We start from the raw sequence: 17,855 nt of genomic DNA, 5'->3' as shown, positions 1-17,855 counted from the left end.
TTTTGCCTTTTTAGTATGGACTGATACCCACGGTTGTATCGGATCAGATCGGATACTGACATGTATCGACGGAAACGATACTATACCTTGAATAATGTATATTGGAATTCATCAGTGAAAGTAAGTGAAAGTCGATGAAACGGTCGACTGAGAGATATTTTTTGCAATTAAAAGACTTTCCCATATGTTTTTTTTTTTTTTTGTTTTTAAACTTTTCCGGGGAGGGAACCGGAGGGATAAAGATCCGTCAAATCCTCCTTAAATCTCGTTGAAGAAGAAGACCGACCAAAACTATGAGGAGAAGATTGTGAGTCTTTCAGACTGACGCCATCCCATGCGTCACTTTGTGCAAAGATACCACTCTATACGGCATTTGTTGGGCCATCCATTCTTTGCGTTGGTTGGAGAGAGAGAGAGGTACACACGTCACATCCATCGAATGATCTTCGTGACATTTTTTTGGTAATTTTAAATGTTTCAAAACTTTGTTTTGTCACTTGATAAAATTTTAAGAACGAATTTTGTTTCATATTAATTTTTTTTTGGGTAAAGAGAAGTTTTATTGAAGATTATCGTGTGTCGAAATCAAACAAGGAGTGGAATTTGATCAAACTATCATGCACTTCACTGACAGGATCTTCCAGGATAGAGAATCAATTACAATGTTATGTTCCCTATTAACATAAGAAAAAAAAGACAATAGCAAAGACCAACATCAACTGCCTAATATCAAATATGAGATTCGAAATTAAAAAGAGATAGTTTTGTTTCATATTGGTACATCATTGGATGCGAAGGGTAAAATTACTTCTAAACCAAAACAATAGCGGTTAGAGCTTGTGATGGGATAAGAGTCCGATTATATGATCACAGCACCAATAATTTGAATAAGGGTTTAAAAATCGAAACAAAATAGATTGGAGTTGATCAGGATTAGTGACTAATCGATCAAAATCGGCTAAAAATGCCCTAACCCTACTTTTTGTATAAGAATCGATTTGGCCCGATCAGCCAGAATCGAGATTGGCCTCTACCAATTCCAATCTGAATATTAATCGGATCCGATACCGATTTATAAAACACTGCTACCGATCTGATCCATGATTGGATTATTGAAATGCATTTAGATTCAAATGGGATGTGACACATCGATCAAAATATCAAATATGATTGGGGAATGCATACTGTTAGATTTTCTACATCATGCATGTCAATGTCAAACAGCTAAGAGGCTTTGAGACTCAAAGAACAGATTCTCATGTTAATCATCAAAATTCTTGATTCTAATGTGGATGGATCTTAAAATGGATGTGGGAATGTGGATCGGATCCGGTTCTGACTGTACACTATAAAAGATAAATAAATAAATAAAGTGGAAAAAAACTTTATCGAGATTGTGACTTATGCTAGCACTCCCACGAGTCTCTCTCTCTCTCTCTCATCTCCATATAAAAAAACACCTTTGCCCCCTTGTTTTGAGGAGGAGAGAGATAGACACTACGCCCACACTTTCAGATAGAAAGCCAGTTCTCATAAATAAATGTTGCAGCTGTATAAGAATATTTTCCTTTAGATTTTGATTCTTTAACCAAATCTGTATCCATACTGGCCTCGACTCTCACATCTCAACTGATAACAATTGGTTGTATCGCATTGGATCAGACCATTTTGTATCTTAATTTATTTTACCCTCTCTCATACCGATACTAATATTGAATATGATTGATATCAATACGAATCGACTAATACGATCAATCTAATACCGATACCTTGAACCAAGGTTCCAAATACCTCTCTTGCTACCCTAGAGAAAATTCAATGGTAACCCAAAGAAGATAATTAAACGAGGAGAAGCCCATTTTGTGTTCTTCAAAAAACAGTACAAAATATCTCAAAAAATGACATTTTAATGATCTAAAACTATGATCTTTCTTCGGAGAATGATCTAAAACTATGATAGAGAAACCTTCTTCCCCAAGAAATATCTTTAAGGACCACATAGATGATAGATGATAGATGATAGATGATCGATGATCGCTGTGGTCCTTAATCTTTAATTCGGTGGGTCCCCATGGACATTTGCCCTTTTGTCACTGTTAGGAAGGATAAGCTCTCAAAACTTCTCCTTTTGTGTTTTCTTCTTGTCCCTGTGGGCTGTGCTCATAGATACTTACAGAACCTGCTCTAATGGAGCCACGTATTCTACACTATTAATCATATTTAAACCTTTTTTTTTTTCTTTCATCCTTCACCTTCCCTTATCATCATGGAAAAAGCCTCCTCTGGAGAGATGGATTTGGATGAGTGGGAGTACATCTCTGATGATCGTGATGATCATGGATTCCTTGATATCCAACTCTCAAGGAAGATGGGTTTTGATCAGAAATGTGTGATCGACATGAATTACTTCATCTGCCCATCTCTCACTCCTTCAAGATACATCTTTCATGCTCCCCCAAATTCGACTGTTCCAATTCCAAGAATGGATTCGAATAAACTTGTTCCAATCCCAATTCGATTGGAACCAGTTTCAGGGAAGAACCCAGATCATGAATTTGTGAAAGACATCACTGAGGTTCCGATTGCTAAGATGGCAGATCAGATCATAGCTTCGAGTCCGGAAGCAACAGGAGATCAAGACATGATCTCGCAAGTCTTCTTCAAGAAAATGAAGGAGAATGAATTCGTCGACATGAAAATGGACTCTCCCAACTCCGGGAATACAGCTATTAAGCCTCAAGCAGAGCTGGGCTCCTTCCAGTTTGAGGAGAAAGATGAAGGCTTTAAGGCTGAGGCCAAGGAACATAACAAGCCTTCTTCAAGAGTAGCAACTGAGCAAGGAATGGAGAAGGAGGACAACCCAGATTCCAAGATCAATGGAGAAAGCAACTGGGAAGGAGGGTTTTGCATCTGGAAGTGGAGACTATCTGGGCTTGGTACTCTCTGCTCTGTAGGTTTTGCTGCTGCCACTATTTGCATCTTCATCTTAGGAAGCCACCAGAGACACAAGCATCACCTGAACCAGAACCAGAACCTTCATTTCCAAATCTATGCCGATGACAAGGTTTGCTAATTTCTAATGAATTCAAAACTCTTGATTTTTAGAGGATTTCAAATTTAAAAACGACCCATTAGTAGGAAAAGATCAAATCTAACAATAAAGTTGTAAACTTTGTGATTGCAGAGGATTAAAGAAATGGTTAACCATAGCACCAGATTGAATCATGCCCTTTCAGCAGTGAGAAGTGTCCCATTATCCAGAGCTACCATATCCTTTGGGGGTTACTATGGTGGTCTTTAGAACTAAAAGGTGTCTCCATTTATCTGTTTCTTTTTCATCACTGCATTATAGGATCTTCTACAAATTTGTAGATACTGCATAGCATAGCAGAGCAGAAAATGAACATCTGTAAATACAATGGAGGGAGGGACTAGGTAGTTGGATTCCTTCCCAGAATAAATGGTGCATGTATAATTTCTGCTCTTAAGAATTTAGAAGCAAAGCAATGGAAAGGGATGACAGAGGAGGCCACTGTGTTTATATATATCTGTGTTTGATCTGATTTGTCTGTCACTCAAAAACACTAATCAAATTACGGATTAAGATTTGGTTGGACCACTTATGGCGCCAGACCCACTTAGTTATACTTTTTGAATTGCAATTGAATCCTTCAAGCTTAAGGTATCTTGTAAAGAAAGTTATCTGATGCCTCTGCAAAAGTCCAAATACACTAACGAAATGATGAGAAAGCAAAAGTGCCATTAATGATCATATCCACAAGTTGCAAGCTCAAGCTGTTTGGAATTGATATTGGCATATTGCAGAGTTAACCCTACATGTCCAATCAAGAAAGGAACAGCATTCAAAGGGAGCCTATTTTTTAAGTTCGGTTCCGCTTATCACCTGGACTGTTTCCACAAGGAAATCCATTGCGTGAGATCCATATCTCATGGACGATAGATCCTTATGTGGGGATTGTTCCCACATGAGAGTTGACCTTGATTTGCCATTTGCAAGATTGTAAAAATTGGAATTGGTAGCTAAATCAGTCCAAACCGATCAAAATTGACCAGAATTGCTTCAGAATCAATATAAAATAGCCCTAACCTTAGGCCGGGATCGACACGAGAATAAACTCCGGCTTAAACCTTGCCCATGTTAAAAAGGAAAACTAATGGTTTGCAAGTTTTCCTCCACCATAGGAGAATAAAAAATTCGGCTTCTGATCAAACTAGAGAGATATGGGTTTTTAGAGTGGAGCAAAGATCCGAATTGATCTTGGTTGATTTCCAGGTCGGCCAGAATCGATCACACAATTGCCCAAATTCTGCCTTAACCCTAGAAATGCAGTACAGATTGACTGCTCTAGATCAACTGGCTTGGGCAGTTTGGGTCCCAAATCTTGAATCGTGTAGGGAGAGGGGTTTCAAACAATGTTAATGTACAGTAGGCAATGAACCCTTATGATGACACAAGAGTCTAATCACAAGTGATCAGAGGGTTCTCCCTTCTCCACGGGAAACAAAATCTGTCTATATGTACCAATATGAATTGGCACGAAACCGTCCGTTTCATACGAGTTTGCCCTTGATTTTTATAAATGGCAAGTATTTTTTACCGTTTTACCCCTAGTCCATATCATTTGACTGACACGATATCAACATGATATCAAGATTGGTGACTAATAATATTGATACGGAATACGGCCAATCTGATACTGATACCTCAAACAATGATATCAGGAACTTGGAGAGTGAAAGTTGGGTTCCAATCCAAACTTGGTAGCTCACGAATATACAGTGCCCATTTTCTTTGTACTTCAGCATCCTTCTTCACTGATCTTTTTCAAGAGGAGTTGTCATCAAATCTACTTTAAATAGTTAATTATATCAATCTTTTTCCCATTCGATTAGTTCTATTCAAAGGCATATTTGTTACAAATCATAAGCTATGTATATCTTTCCTCCTAACATTTCTCCTAGAGTCATTTTAAGTTTACTCCGTCCTTATTATTTTTGTTCCTTCGATTTAACTGAGATCACCCTTCTATCTTGAAGCATTCAAGGCCTTTGTTGCACATGACAATCGGAGTGAATCAGATTGAACAACTCTTCCGTTCGATTAAATTACGGATTAAGATTTGATTGGGCCCACTAAAGACTTTGAACTGTATTTCCTCACTAATCTGGGTTGAGGATAACAACAATTTGAAATATTTTGAATTTTGGTTACAAACGTGAATGGAAAAGTGGTTTATGGAGACATGATTGGAATGGTTCCCACCTGGAAGACTTTAGTTTGAACAAAGTCAATAGCCGTTATATTGTACAAGGCCTACTAAAGTGGACTCTTTGAATTGCAATTGAATCCTTCAAGCCTAAGCAAGGTATCTTATAAAGAAAGTTATCCCAAGCCTCAGAAAAAAAGTCCAGATAACCTAACGAATGTCAACAAAGAAAAGCATTCAATGGGTGCCATTTTAGAAAGAAAACTAATGGCTGGGCAATCTTTACAATTTTCAAACACCTAAAATGCTATTTCTGGATTCTTAATCCTTCTTCATTTAACTTCAAGAAGACTTCAGATCATCAAATCTACTAAATCTTAGTATCTTTATGAATGTCAAATGTGTATATTTTGGTTATATTCGAGAAGAAAACACATAAAAGAAGGGGAAAAGAAAGGAAAGTGATTAATTGGACAAATTAGAATACAAGTCTAATTGATTGGGAAACAATGTCAAAGCTGTTGTACTCTGCAGCTCTCTTGTTATCCCCTTCCTCTCAATGCATCTTTAATTAGATTACAGCATATTTGGTAATAATGCCTCTACTTGTTCATAGATCACACAGCATGCTCAGAGAAGGATTCCAACACAAACAACAGCAGATTAAGAGGTTCTACTTCCATTACAACAAAAGAGGATCAAGATATACTCACTAAGTAGCTCAACAAACACTTCATAATAACCACAAATGCAAATAATTTCACACTAAACCAATTACCAAAAGTACCAAACCAAAAACTGTGCAACACTTGTATACCTCAAACCTGGACAGGAAAAAGCCGGTACCAGTCCAAATTCTTTCCAATTTTTTTTGACATATACGGGTAGATCAGGACATCCGATTCAGGGCTGAACTGGATTTGCTTGATTCATCCATGTACAAACATGCTACTCCATTCTTCTTCCTGAACACATGTATATTTCTACTATCTTTTATTATGAAATTCATATCTGTGATGAATTTATTATACATCTATATATTTGGATAAGAAAATCCATATGTTTTAATTGTTAGCTTGTACAAATACTTTGAAAAGGTCGACCAATGGAAAATCCAAAATTTTAACACTTTTAAATAATTAAAAGGATAAAGGTCAATACACAACCACCTTTATATACGCCCTCTCACACCATTCCTGACTCATATACAACGGTTGAAATCAGTAAAAATTCAAATAAATTTGAATTTACATCTCATCTCAGATCAGGTTGAACCAACTTAAACCTCAAATAAACCCACTGTACTGTTTTTAATTGATTAAACCAAACCATCACTCAGTCTCACAACCTTTGGAAACCCTCAAATCGTTTTGGACAACCTTTCTTCCCAAGTCCAACAGAAACCGTCGTTGCTCTTACACCCTTCTTCTCGCTGCCACCAAGCTGCCTGTTCCAAACATCATCGAGTAGGCGACAAGGGGATTGCTCCTACAGACTATCCAGAGAAGTTCAAGTGTAAAAGAGATTGTTTTGCAAAGCATCTCCTCATCTTCAAACTTCGTAGATGCTCTGGATCAAAGAAAGAAGGGAAGAATAGTGATAGCAGCGATGATTTTAGTAAAACAAAAACAATAGCATTGACTGCAAATAGTGTGATAGGTTCATTTGATACAATGACTCCATTTTCTGTTGCTTTTTGTAGAGTAGTTTCTGACGTGGATGAAGAAGAAAAGCTAAGAGAAACACTAGAGAAAGCCAAGAAGAGACTTAGAGAAGGGTACCAACAAGCTGAAAATGCCAAGAAGCTTTGCAAAATTCAAGTCATGGCTTTGAAAGATCTTCTCAAGTAAGGGCTTGGAAATAAAAAAAGACAAATTTATACTAGACGAATATGATCAATCTGTTTCAATTTTTGTCTAAATTGTTTCTTCCAATTTGAATTTCAGATTCCATTTGAATTGTGAACAAATTTGTGAATTCTTGTTTGTTCTTTCATGTAAATCAATTTTCAATTGACTTAGTGTAATCATTTTTTTCCCCCTTTGGAGTCAAATAATACTATCAACAGAAGATGTGCTTGTAGCTTTTATATTTCCAAGTACTCAAGGTTTCAGTTTGTTGTTTCAAGATTCCAAAAATAGCCACTACCCATTTCTTGAGAAAGCGATGTCTTGTTTCTTCTTGTTGCTTGTTTTGAGTTGCAGAGAAGTGTATGGAAACACAAAAAGCATGGTTCTTTTTTAAAACGTCGACCTACGCGATCAAACCAATGATCAAATCAAGCAACATGGTGGAAGCGAGAGTTTTTGTTGGATTTGGGAAGAAAGGTTGTCCAAAACGATAAGAGTATTTTCAATGGATGTGAGACTATATGATGGTTTGATTTAATCGATTAGAAACGATATGGTGGGCTTATTTTGGAGTTTAAGTTGCTTCAACCTGATCTGAGACGTAAATTCAAATTTATTTAAATTTTTGCCAATCTCAGCCGTTGAATATGAGCCGAGAGCAGTGGCACTATCAGAATGCCTGGAAGTACTACGAAAGTACTACCAATGAAAGTAGAGGATCCGAATCCCTCTTTCTCCTTGCAAAGAGCCCATGTAAACAATTTATGACCATCAAATGTTACTTCCCCCTCTAACATATATGATTCCAATATATGAGGATTATATATGATCAACCTTTCCCCATAATTAAAATATATTTATCAATGAACAAATAAAAATAAATATAATTTAAATCATTTTTTATTTTTAAAATTTAACAAATAATAGCTTAATTAAAATAAATTGTCAAAACATTTTACTTGTAATTTAAAAAATACAAATATCTAAAAATTAAATACTTAAAAGACAATAATTTTTTTATCATGAATTAAATTTCATTCCAAAATTTATTATTTAGGGAGAGAAATGGGCACGCAGAAAGCACAACTCACTTGTATTGAAATCATACATGCTAGAGAGAGGTTTTAGTGAGTGTAGAATCGTATACAAGGAGGCCCACATCACTAAATGAAGGAAGAGGGAGGGTATTTGACTCTCCATTGGGATCCCACTGATAATGGGGTGTCACACCACAAGCCAGAATGGGTATATACCCATAGACAGCGGGATGCCCATAGGGAGAAGATACGTATACATATGACGAGATGTGCATAGATGTGATGAAATATTTTATTTTTTATTATTTTACTAAGACCTTATATTTATATATATATAATCTCCATACATAACCTTTCTCCTCTCTCCTTATTTAATGATGTAAAATCTTAATTAAAATTTGACATTTATCAAAACCTCTCTTTTATAAACTAAATATCCCTCTACTTTATTATTATTAATATTTAGAAGAGGGATAGACATGTTGCCACATTAACTTAGCATCATGCACACATATAAAGAAGAGGACAATAAATAAAGTCCACATCATTAAACAAAGAAGGAGGTACATCTCTAACCTAACTTTTCCTCCATTATTTTTGAGTCTAAGAATGACAACCCCCACCCCCACCCCCAATGTGTTTACAAGTTCATTCAATAAATCTATTATTTTACATTAGACTTGCATTATATGACTTGAATTCTTGGTGCTGCGAACCATCATTCAATGGGTGTGGATCCTGCATGTGAGTTCCATACATTAAATGTATGATGGATGAGTGCAGATCAGGTTTTCATACGGATCTTTATCACCCCCAGTACTGGGGGCGTCCTGTGCACATCGGGCGGTGCAGCACGATGTGCACTGGACCGGCCCCAGTACATAATTTTCCGTTTTCATACAAAGATCAACCGTGGGAACCCCCAAGCCACCCATATGGAATCCAAAGGACCCACAGAATATAGTGGATTCCCGTTACAAATTTGGTATGATACGGTACAGTATAAGAAAATGGTATCAACCTCGATACGAGAAAGTATTGGTTTCTAAACTGAAAGCGTTTGGTTAGTCGATATACCATATTTGATAACAAATGCTATTTCATATTCTTCAAGGAATCATTAAACACATAATTTGGTAATCCAAACATGTAGAACTATCCACACAACACATGGTATTACATATCAGAAAAACAATAAAAAGTTAAACGAATCAAAATTTCACCACATTTGAGTATGAACTCACTAATCCAAAACAAGCTAAATAAATCTTCTAAAACTGAGTTTTTTTAATCAATTAAAGTTAGTAGATCAACCAAAAAACAAAAGGTAAAGATTACCCAGATTTCAACAAATTTTCTGTGTTGAAAAAAAAAAACCTAATCCAATATCCCCACCTACCTCTCAGGTATGTGCAGGACTCAGGATCTGAACCGGTTAATTCCGATTCCGAACTGAGTTCTGAAACAATGCCAGGATTACCTACTCGCAAAGTTGAGAACAACTAGAGCAAAATAAAATTCTTACACACCGTAAACCCTAAAACTTGTAACAGGAAGAAAGAGAAGGGAATCAAACTTTGGAACCCAATAACTTAAAAATAGAGAATATCCGAAATTCATCTAAGAAAGGAACTGTAAAGAAATTGTTCCTTACCATCAAATTAATTCGGGAATAAGCTGTATAGAGCAGTATTCACATACCACTCACATACCTCTCTCTTATTGTGTGCCCCTGTCTGAACCGAAGCTGACTAAGTAGTTTTCATCTCCAGTTATTCGAGGGCAATTTCTTAGAATTAACATCAATCACAGAAGAACCAAAAAAAAAAAAGATAGGAAAATAATGATGATGACATTGAAATGATGTCTAAGGAACCTTAGAGGAAAGTTGATGGAAAAGCATTCAAACATTCCACTCAAAAGGGCCTCTCAGAAGATCAAATTGAAAAGATCAAATCAATTTCTGCCTCCTAACTAAGCCAGATGACATACAATGTTCTCATATGGCTACTCAAAGAGGCAACACAGCAGTTTGCACCATCAATACTAAAATCTGCAGGCCAAAAAAGAGAAAAAAAACGATAAGCTCTACTCTAAGAAAAGAAGAATACAAGGAGAAGGTGAGATGTGAAGTCTGCAATTTCGCCACTCGAAACAGGTTGGTACTCACCTGAAGATTTGGACGGATAGGGCGAGCGGCAAGTAAATGAGGTTTTAGGGTTATGTGGTGAATTTATAGCATAGTTCGGACTGTGTTTGAAATTACCAAAGTATCCTTAATACACTCACGCGGGTACCTGATAGGGTTCAAGTTTGGCCAGTGAGCCAGAGCCAACGCGAAGCCCGGTAGGGTTTGGGTTGAACTTTTCAGCCGAAGGCCGTAGGTCAGGATTGAAATTCCTAGGGCCAAGCTAAGGTTGGGTAGGACTTGGGTTGAGTCCAGGCCTATATATATATATATATATATATATATATATTTATATATATAATCTGGTTATTGAGTTGTTGCTATTTAAATTTTAGAAAACGAGAATCTACACATGAGAGGGAGATATTTTTTATTTTTTGTTGGCGCAGAAGATGGAGAGAAGTTGATATGTTAAAAATTTGTTATAAACTATAAGAGGATGGTTTAGTTGGATTCAACTCCTCTTCAAGGAGCCTAGCATGTCCAGGGGCATTCAACCGCGTTGGAATGTGTCGCACACATATCTAGGTGTGCATCGAGATATGTGCCGCACAACCCAACCCTTGGATGCCCCCTGGGTATTCCCTGGGCACTGAGCTTCCTGGAGAGGAGCCAGGTCCGATTTAGTTGGTAAGTACACATATTTTACAATTAAGAGCTCATGAGTTAACTCTCTTGGGGTCTACCTATCATAAAAAGTTGGTTATTATTGGACTAACCAAATGGTCTAATGATAAAATAGGGCCAAACTCAGCCCGCCTAAGCCCGAAAGGATCAGGCCTAGGCTTAAATATCTCAATCCGACCTAGGGAGGGGCCAGGCTTGGGTTGAGCCTTGGTGGCCCTAGGTTGGGCCTGGGTTTTTAAAAACCTGGCCTAACCTGGCCCTATTGTACCCCTGGTACCTACTATTCGATCGAGTCTGATCAAAGGTGTCGGTATCAGCCGTTGTGAATATTAGTCATAGATATTGATACCGATATTGATATGGATTGGTCATATCGGTTTGTATCAGGTCAATTTCAATACAAAAAATCCAATTTTTTTGACTTTATCGGTTAATTGAGCCTCGTAGACTAGGCATAGACACTTATCTATTCGGTCTCTCAGCTATTAGTCCATAATTGGGCTCATTTTAATGGGACTATAATTGGGCCGAAATGAGCTAATTGGTTAATCAGGCTATAACAGACTATTTGGGTTATAAATGATGTCGGTCAGTCTTAGTTCGGTGCCCGTTAGGCTACAATCAAACACTCAGAAGAATCGGTCACTAATTGGACTAGGCTTGGCATCAAGTCATGAACCGATTGAACCTGTGTCCAGCTTTAATTGAACAATGACAACTGGGCATACTGGTCCCAAGAGAATTTAACCAATGACTTTTTGGGATTAAAATCGTCTTGCCCACATTTTCCAGTGCGTTCTTCGGAGCTCCATACGTGGAAGATGATTCATCCCACGGTGTGAGGTCAATTGACCAAATTTTTATTGTTTTTTTTCTCGAGTTCGGCATTGTTGGATATCGCATCTTTCACATGTTGAATTTCGACACCCACACTAGCATACACAGGCACCAAAGAAGATTTTTCTTTTCCAACTTCTTGACGGTGAGGTATTGGACATTGCCAACTTGAGCTATACCCCTTGATGGGAGGTGCTTGTTCATACTACTAGCAAATTCTCTTTTTTCTCCCCCTATGAAGACCAGAAGACCAACTATGTTAATACTCATTTCCTCACCTTACCTTTTTCTCAACATGTTGGAATTTCAAATAATTTTAAAATATTAAGATTCAAAATATTATTTTGTTTTATAAAAGATGTGTTAGATGGTTGAGTCCTTTCATAATAGACACCTAAATAGCTAATGAATCTGTTTATTGGAAGACTTGTTTGATTCGGATTGGATCGATCAATCCAAATCAATATCCGATCCAAGGGTCAATACCCAATCCTTGACCCAGGATTGCACAGGAATCTATATTGGCCTCTAACAATACCAATGTAGATCAGCCAATTCAGTCGAACTAATACCGATTCTTAACACCGTGCTCATTCATGACAATTAGACACCCAAGATCAAGAGTAGAACATTTGTAAACTGAAATATAAAGTACACACCACCAAGGAGTGCACATGTATTCTATCCAATCTTAAAGACGATTGAGACTATTGAATCAAATGAAATTTTGATTTTAAGGCAATTTATGGGCTAAGTATCAAGACAAATGTCTCTCCAACTATAGCTACAATTGCTTTTTTCTTTGGAAAGAACCAAAGGAAATAGAAAAGGTGTTGACTCATCATGTTCAGCAGCGTAGGACCTTAATTAGGTTTCGCTTTGCCCAATTCAAAAATATCTTTGGAAGAGAGATGACTGAGAATTTGAGAGTGCCCTTTAAGCCGAAGCAAAATGAGGTTGAAACTTGAAACTTGATAATTAGATAAGGAAATTTGGGTCTTTCTTTATATTTTCGTAAAATTTCAACCTTTATCATCCGAGCATTTATGTGATGACCCTACTAGTTATAACGGCTAGTAGTGGTTTAATTTATTAATAGCCCCTTTAAAAAGCGATGATGTCACGTCACGTAAACGATGAGAAAATAACGTTGGAAACAATATAAGCAAGGAAACAAGAATGGCCTCCCACTTAGAAAGACATGGATGGCGTCATCCAAAACATATCTTAGAGCTTAAGGAAAAAAATACCCAATATTTTATTGGGGAAAATTTCAGAAGCGATACCATTCAACAAGTGTAGTAAATTTAGTGAATATGTTATTCACATTAATATATAATTTTTAAAAATTTTATTAGATTAGAATAATTTTGGGCAAAATATTTTCTCAATCGCATGGCTCGATCATGAAATCTATAAATGGTCTATTTACGCCTCGCATGATAACACTTTTGTTTCTGGTTATGTTTTTATTTAAAAAATAATTGTTGCCATTTTTTATTTATTGGTCAAATTTTTAGATAAAATAATGCGTTTGATAACACAGTATGAGATATCTTTTCCTAGAATTTTATAAATTTACAAAAATATAAATGAATACCAAAAAAACCGAAAGTGGTGGAGATAGTGGTGACGGCGGCGACAGTGATGGTAGTAGTATCAATAGTTACCCTTTATTTAATTTATAATAAAGAAATTCCAAATTAAAGTTTTCTTTCTCATCAATTAGTTAATTAGAACAAAAAAAATAAACGTATGATAACAAATGTATTTCTATTTTTTTTTGGTTCTCAGTCACGAAAAAATACAAAAATAGACGTATTATCAAACACGGCTTAGCTATGCATTTGTGCCAAGTATTGGTGTTGTTAGTGCAATGCAATTGCAACTCACTTTCCCATTTGATTGATGGAATTTCCCTTCCTTTATTTTATCTCAATTGAAACTAATTTGCTAAATAGCGTATAATTTTATTAGCATAGGGGTGCCATGTCCATTATAAAGATAGCCGCAAATCTATCATGTATCAGACAAGTTTACCCTTAGTTTTCTTAAAAGATCAATTTTTTTTTTTACTGTTTGACCACTATTCAATATCATTTCATTGATACGGTGTTGGCAGTTGGTAGCTAACGATATCGATATGGATAGCTTGATCTGATACTTCAAAGCATGCTCCACATGATTGTATATGGGAGAATGTTCTCTGTACCTCAGCGCAGGCTGCGCCCAGGCACATGGACCTACCACTTAGAGGGGTAGGGGGTCATTGCACCCACCCCTTGTGCCTGGGCGCAGCCTACGCTATGCCACAGTGAACAGTGCCCCTTGTATTTAAATTGGTTGGTTGTTTTGATCACTTTCACTTCTAAGAAAGAAAAACAAAAGTGGGAAAAAGAACCGTGGAAGGTAGCAAAGCCCTACACCAAGACAGAGGGGCTGCGAAATGATTACCTCAACAACCCAATGAAAGGTGGAAATCACATCCCTGCTTATGCTTCAATGCATGTTTCCATTGGCTTCGTGTAGGTGCAGGGACCACATTGACATTCAAGGAACCTTCTCCAAAAAAAATTATAGATCAAAGTTATTATTGGGTCAACCATAGCTGAAGTTAAATCAAAGGGAAAAAGGACTTTATCCGAGTGTAGCTCTTGCGCCTAGACATTTGATAGCACAAAATGATCACCCTGCCCCCATGAAAGGCAAAAATCCTACCCTTATAATGCTGTTTTCCCATGTGCGACCGCACTCCCAAAGAGATTAAGTTCAACGGAAAAAAAATAAAAATAGAAAAACAATTTTCTGTCCCTGAGTGTGGCCTACGCCAACACTCCCTTGTGTCTATCTCTCTCCTCCTCAAAACAAAGGAATATAAATGTCTTTTCATATAAAGAAGAGAGAGATGGACTCATGAGAATATTGGCGTAGGCTACACTCCCGATGAAAGTTCTTTTTCTCAAGAAACATATAAATTCTAATTGATCGGTAAGACGTTGTGGGTTTTTTTTTTTTTTGGTAATGGTGGGACGTTGTGGTCCCTTCCCCATTGTCTCATAAACAGGCCAAACAAGCCGTCCTGAGTCTCCTGACCTACCTACTATAGCGGCCCAAGCACCCCATTGGTGGCTGAGGTTGAGTGGCTGACACGTTCTTTCCAGCTTTAGAAAATTTAAATCTAATACAGAATATGACCAATTGAACCAGCTGTCCATTACTGATTTGATTTGCATATATTATTGGCTTCCTTTTTTAGGATCAAATTTCCCTTCACCCAGTTTGAAAAAAGAATTTGGGTAAAGATTTCTTCAACCATGTCCATTTAGGGTTGTCATTTGTAAATGCTTTGCTTTCTCCATAGTAGTATCTTCCCAGTGTTTTATAAACAGATTTTATATAATTTGGATTCGAGTATTTCACGATCGGATACAAATATCTCTAAACTGATATGGATGTGGATACCTTTTAAACGAATACGGATGCGATCACCAATATTCTTTTACATCCCTACTGTTCCATGCGTTCTTTGCACAACATTGAATCTCTTATCTTAAAAAGTCCTCAAATGTGGGGGAGAAAAACTTCATCCAAAGAATATTAGACCCTCTTATTCCACTAAAGAAGAATAGTTCAGACTTTAGACATTCGACAAGAAGCGGTTATTTTCATTCCTTGTTCTTCAGTTTCGAGTTTGAACTAGGGATTAAATCATAATATTGGTAATGGTATCAGTTGATATTGGAACAAATTGGCTTTATCAGGCTGGATCAGGCCATTATTTTTACCTTTAATAGATTCGATACAATCAATCTATATCAATAACAGTCTCCGCAGATACCAAAATGTATCATTCAATAAACAAAAACGATACAGATATTTGATACCATGGCTTGAACCCATGGTTCTAAGTATCGGTATCGTATCGCTCGTAGCGAATGATACGTACAGATTTTGCTTAAAAATGATCATAAAATTCATTTTTTAAAGAAAATTCAGTAATAATTTTGTCCATATAACTGATCCAGACCGATACCATAGCGACATCGTATCAGTTTTGTGGATTACCAATACCCGTTCCAATACCGTGCATTAAAACCATGCTTGAACCCGTTTCTTCTCTTATTCCAACAAGGGAAAAATAGATATTTTCATTCCATGTCCACCATTACCCGTAAAAAACTTCAACCGAATTCCCACAATTATGAATATAAATGCATTAAAATCCATAGATCGAAGAACTGTATTTACTATTTAAAACTAGGGTAAAGGTTAGACACACCAGCATTGTGCCTAGTTTGAGTCCTCTCTGCCCTATGGAAATGACCCCCTCCATCCTTTCCCATCCCACTCTCTTCATTGGGCACAACCGCTAATTCAAGGAAAGCTTGCGCAACCCTCCTTTAAAATTAAAAGTCATGGCATGATATACCTATATGGAAAATTTAGGGTTACATTATAGCTCACTGTATCTTTATTTTGTATGAAATTTATGGTTTCCTAGGTACAATTCCAATCACCTCTCATGCAAAAAAAAAATCCAATTACATCCATTTGAGAAGAGAACCCGAAAGTACACGTGGCATTCTTTCATTCACAGCCAAAGTATGTTCATACCATGTTATAATTGGTTTAAACTTTAAACTGACTTGGTAGAGGATATGTGTTAGCCGTGATCAGGCCATGTGTTTAGTAAGGAGTAAAGCAGGCATGTTACTGGGGCCACCAACTTTGCTTACTGCAACCACACATCTTCAGGAATCAGGAACAAATCAGAAGCATTCAAATAACGAAATCTAAAAAAGAGTAAACCGCCAAAGTTACTGGGGCCAGCCACTTCGCGCTCAGGAACAAATCAAAAGCATTGAAATAACGAAATCTAAAAATTTAGAGAAAAGGAAAACAAATATTATTGTTGCTAGACAACGATGACATCAATCAAAATTCCAAACAGGAAGAAAAAAAATCTGTCAATCACACCTCTTCTTCCCTTTCCTTCCACTCTGTTCTTCGCTTTCTTGCCCTAAACCACCTTCTTCTCCCTTCTCGTCTCATTCGAACAAGAGAAAAATCGAGAGATATAGAACATAGGTAAAAAAAAAGCTCAAATTACAATCTTGGATCACAACCAAACAAATCATTCTTCAACAATTTTAATACATTATATAACAATCAAGTACATAATAATTAAAAATGAAAACAAAACAAATGAAAGAAGAATAGGTCAAAAGACTCAGAGCCTCAATCCCAATTCTCAGTCTCGGAGTAGATATATCTGGAGCGTAGTAGAAAGTGACCGAGATCTGAAGCGAGAGAGAGACAGAGAAAGTCTTTCTATCTACGTCACTAGATCCATCATCCTCTATTCCTCTGAGAAAGAGAGATTAGAAGAATAATCCGAAGGCGAGAGCAGCTAGAGAAGCAAATACGGTAGGAACGAAGACGGCAGCGTCAGAAGCAGGAGCCGGTGCCGGAGCTTCAGCTGCTGCTACATTCTGAACCGCCGAGACGGCCAAGACCATGAGGACTACAGCGGTGAAGAGTCTCATCTTCAATACCTCCATTTCTGTCTCTTCTTCTTGGGTGTTAGAGAGTGGGAGACACTCTCTACGATTCCTCTTGAAGCGCTGAAGAGAGGAATTGCAGAGAGCAAGAGAAAAGGTTTAAGGTGTGATGAGAATGGGTGAGGGTAGTGAAGCTTATATTGGGAAAAGGGTAGATGATTTTTCGGGCAAGCTGCCCGAAATGACCGTTTAACGACATGCTCTCCGCTTTTCTCTACAGGTCAGAGAAAAGAGAAGAGAGAGAGACAGAGAGGCTGCCCGTTGTTGACAGGGTGTCTGTCCGTCTGGTGCCATACAGCTGTCACTCTTATTTAGTGGGTCCCCACCTTTTGCTGTCATGCTCAACCACCCATGTTACTAGACCCTTTCTTTTTTTCATATATATATATTTTTGGGATTTAAATTAAATTAATTATTTGTTTTTAATTCATTCAAATATCGTTGTATCCGAAAATGTTGATTTTTCTGTCTTTCCGAGTTGATGGAAAACGGCAACGGGTGTTATTACCGTTAAAAGAACTAGCCCA

At 37.1% G+C, this 17,855-nt stretch overlaps 2 protein-coding genes and 2 non-coding genes across 4 annotated transcripts; 1 reads left to right on the top strand and 3 right to left on the bottom strand.

The window, feature by feature from the left end:
* The first annotated feature begins 2,137 nt into the window (after positions 1-2,137).
* On the top strand, positions 2,138-3,304 carry LOC122641921. The gene is made up of 2 exons (XM_043835255.1): positions 2,138-3,064; positions 3,185-3,304. The coding sequence occupies exons 1-2, from the start codon at positions 2,267-2,269 to the stop codon at positions 3,299-3,301; spliced, it is 915 nt and encodes a 304-aa protein (XP_043691190.1). The 5' UTR covers positions 2,138-2,266; the 3' UTR covers positions 3,302-3,304.
* A 6,427-nt stretch (positions 3,305-9,731) lies between these two features.
* LOC122644452 lies at positions 9,732-9,902 on the bottom strand. The gene has a single exon (XR_006330380.1). It is a non-coding gene; the product is annotated as a small nucleolar RNA snoR138 (small nucleolar RNA).
* Positions 9,903-9,976: 74 nt separating this feature from the next.
* On the bottom strand, positions 9,977-10,100 carry LOC122644438. Its single transcript, XR_006330367.1, has one exon. It is a non-coding gene; the product is annotated as a small nucleolar RNA U19 (small nucleolar RNA).
* A 6,786-nt stretch (positions 10,101-16,886) lies between these two features.
* LOC122641923 (arabinogalactan protein 13-like) lies at positions 16,887-17,332 on the bottom strand. The gene has a single exon (XM_043835257.1). It carries the CDS (start codon positions 17,326-17,328, stop codon positions 17,149-17,151), a length of 180 nt encoding a protein of 59 aa, XP_043691192.1. The 5' UTR covers positions 17,329-17,332; the 3' UTR covers positions 16,887-17,148.
* Between the last annotated feature and the right edge of the window lie 523 nt (positions 17,333-17,855).

The sequence above is a fragment of the Telopea speciosissima genome, chromosome 10, assembly GCF_018873765.1.
Source record: "Telopea speciosissima isolate NSW1024214 ecotype Mountain lineage chromosome 10, Tspe_v1, whole genome shotgun sequence".
Taxonomy (NCBI): Eukaryota; Viridiplantae; Streptophyta; class Magnoliopsida; order Proteales; family Proteaceae; genus Telopea; species Telopea speciosissima.
This window is presented reverse-complemented; position numbering and strand designations above follow the sequence as displayed.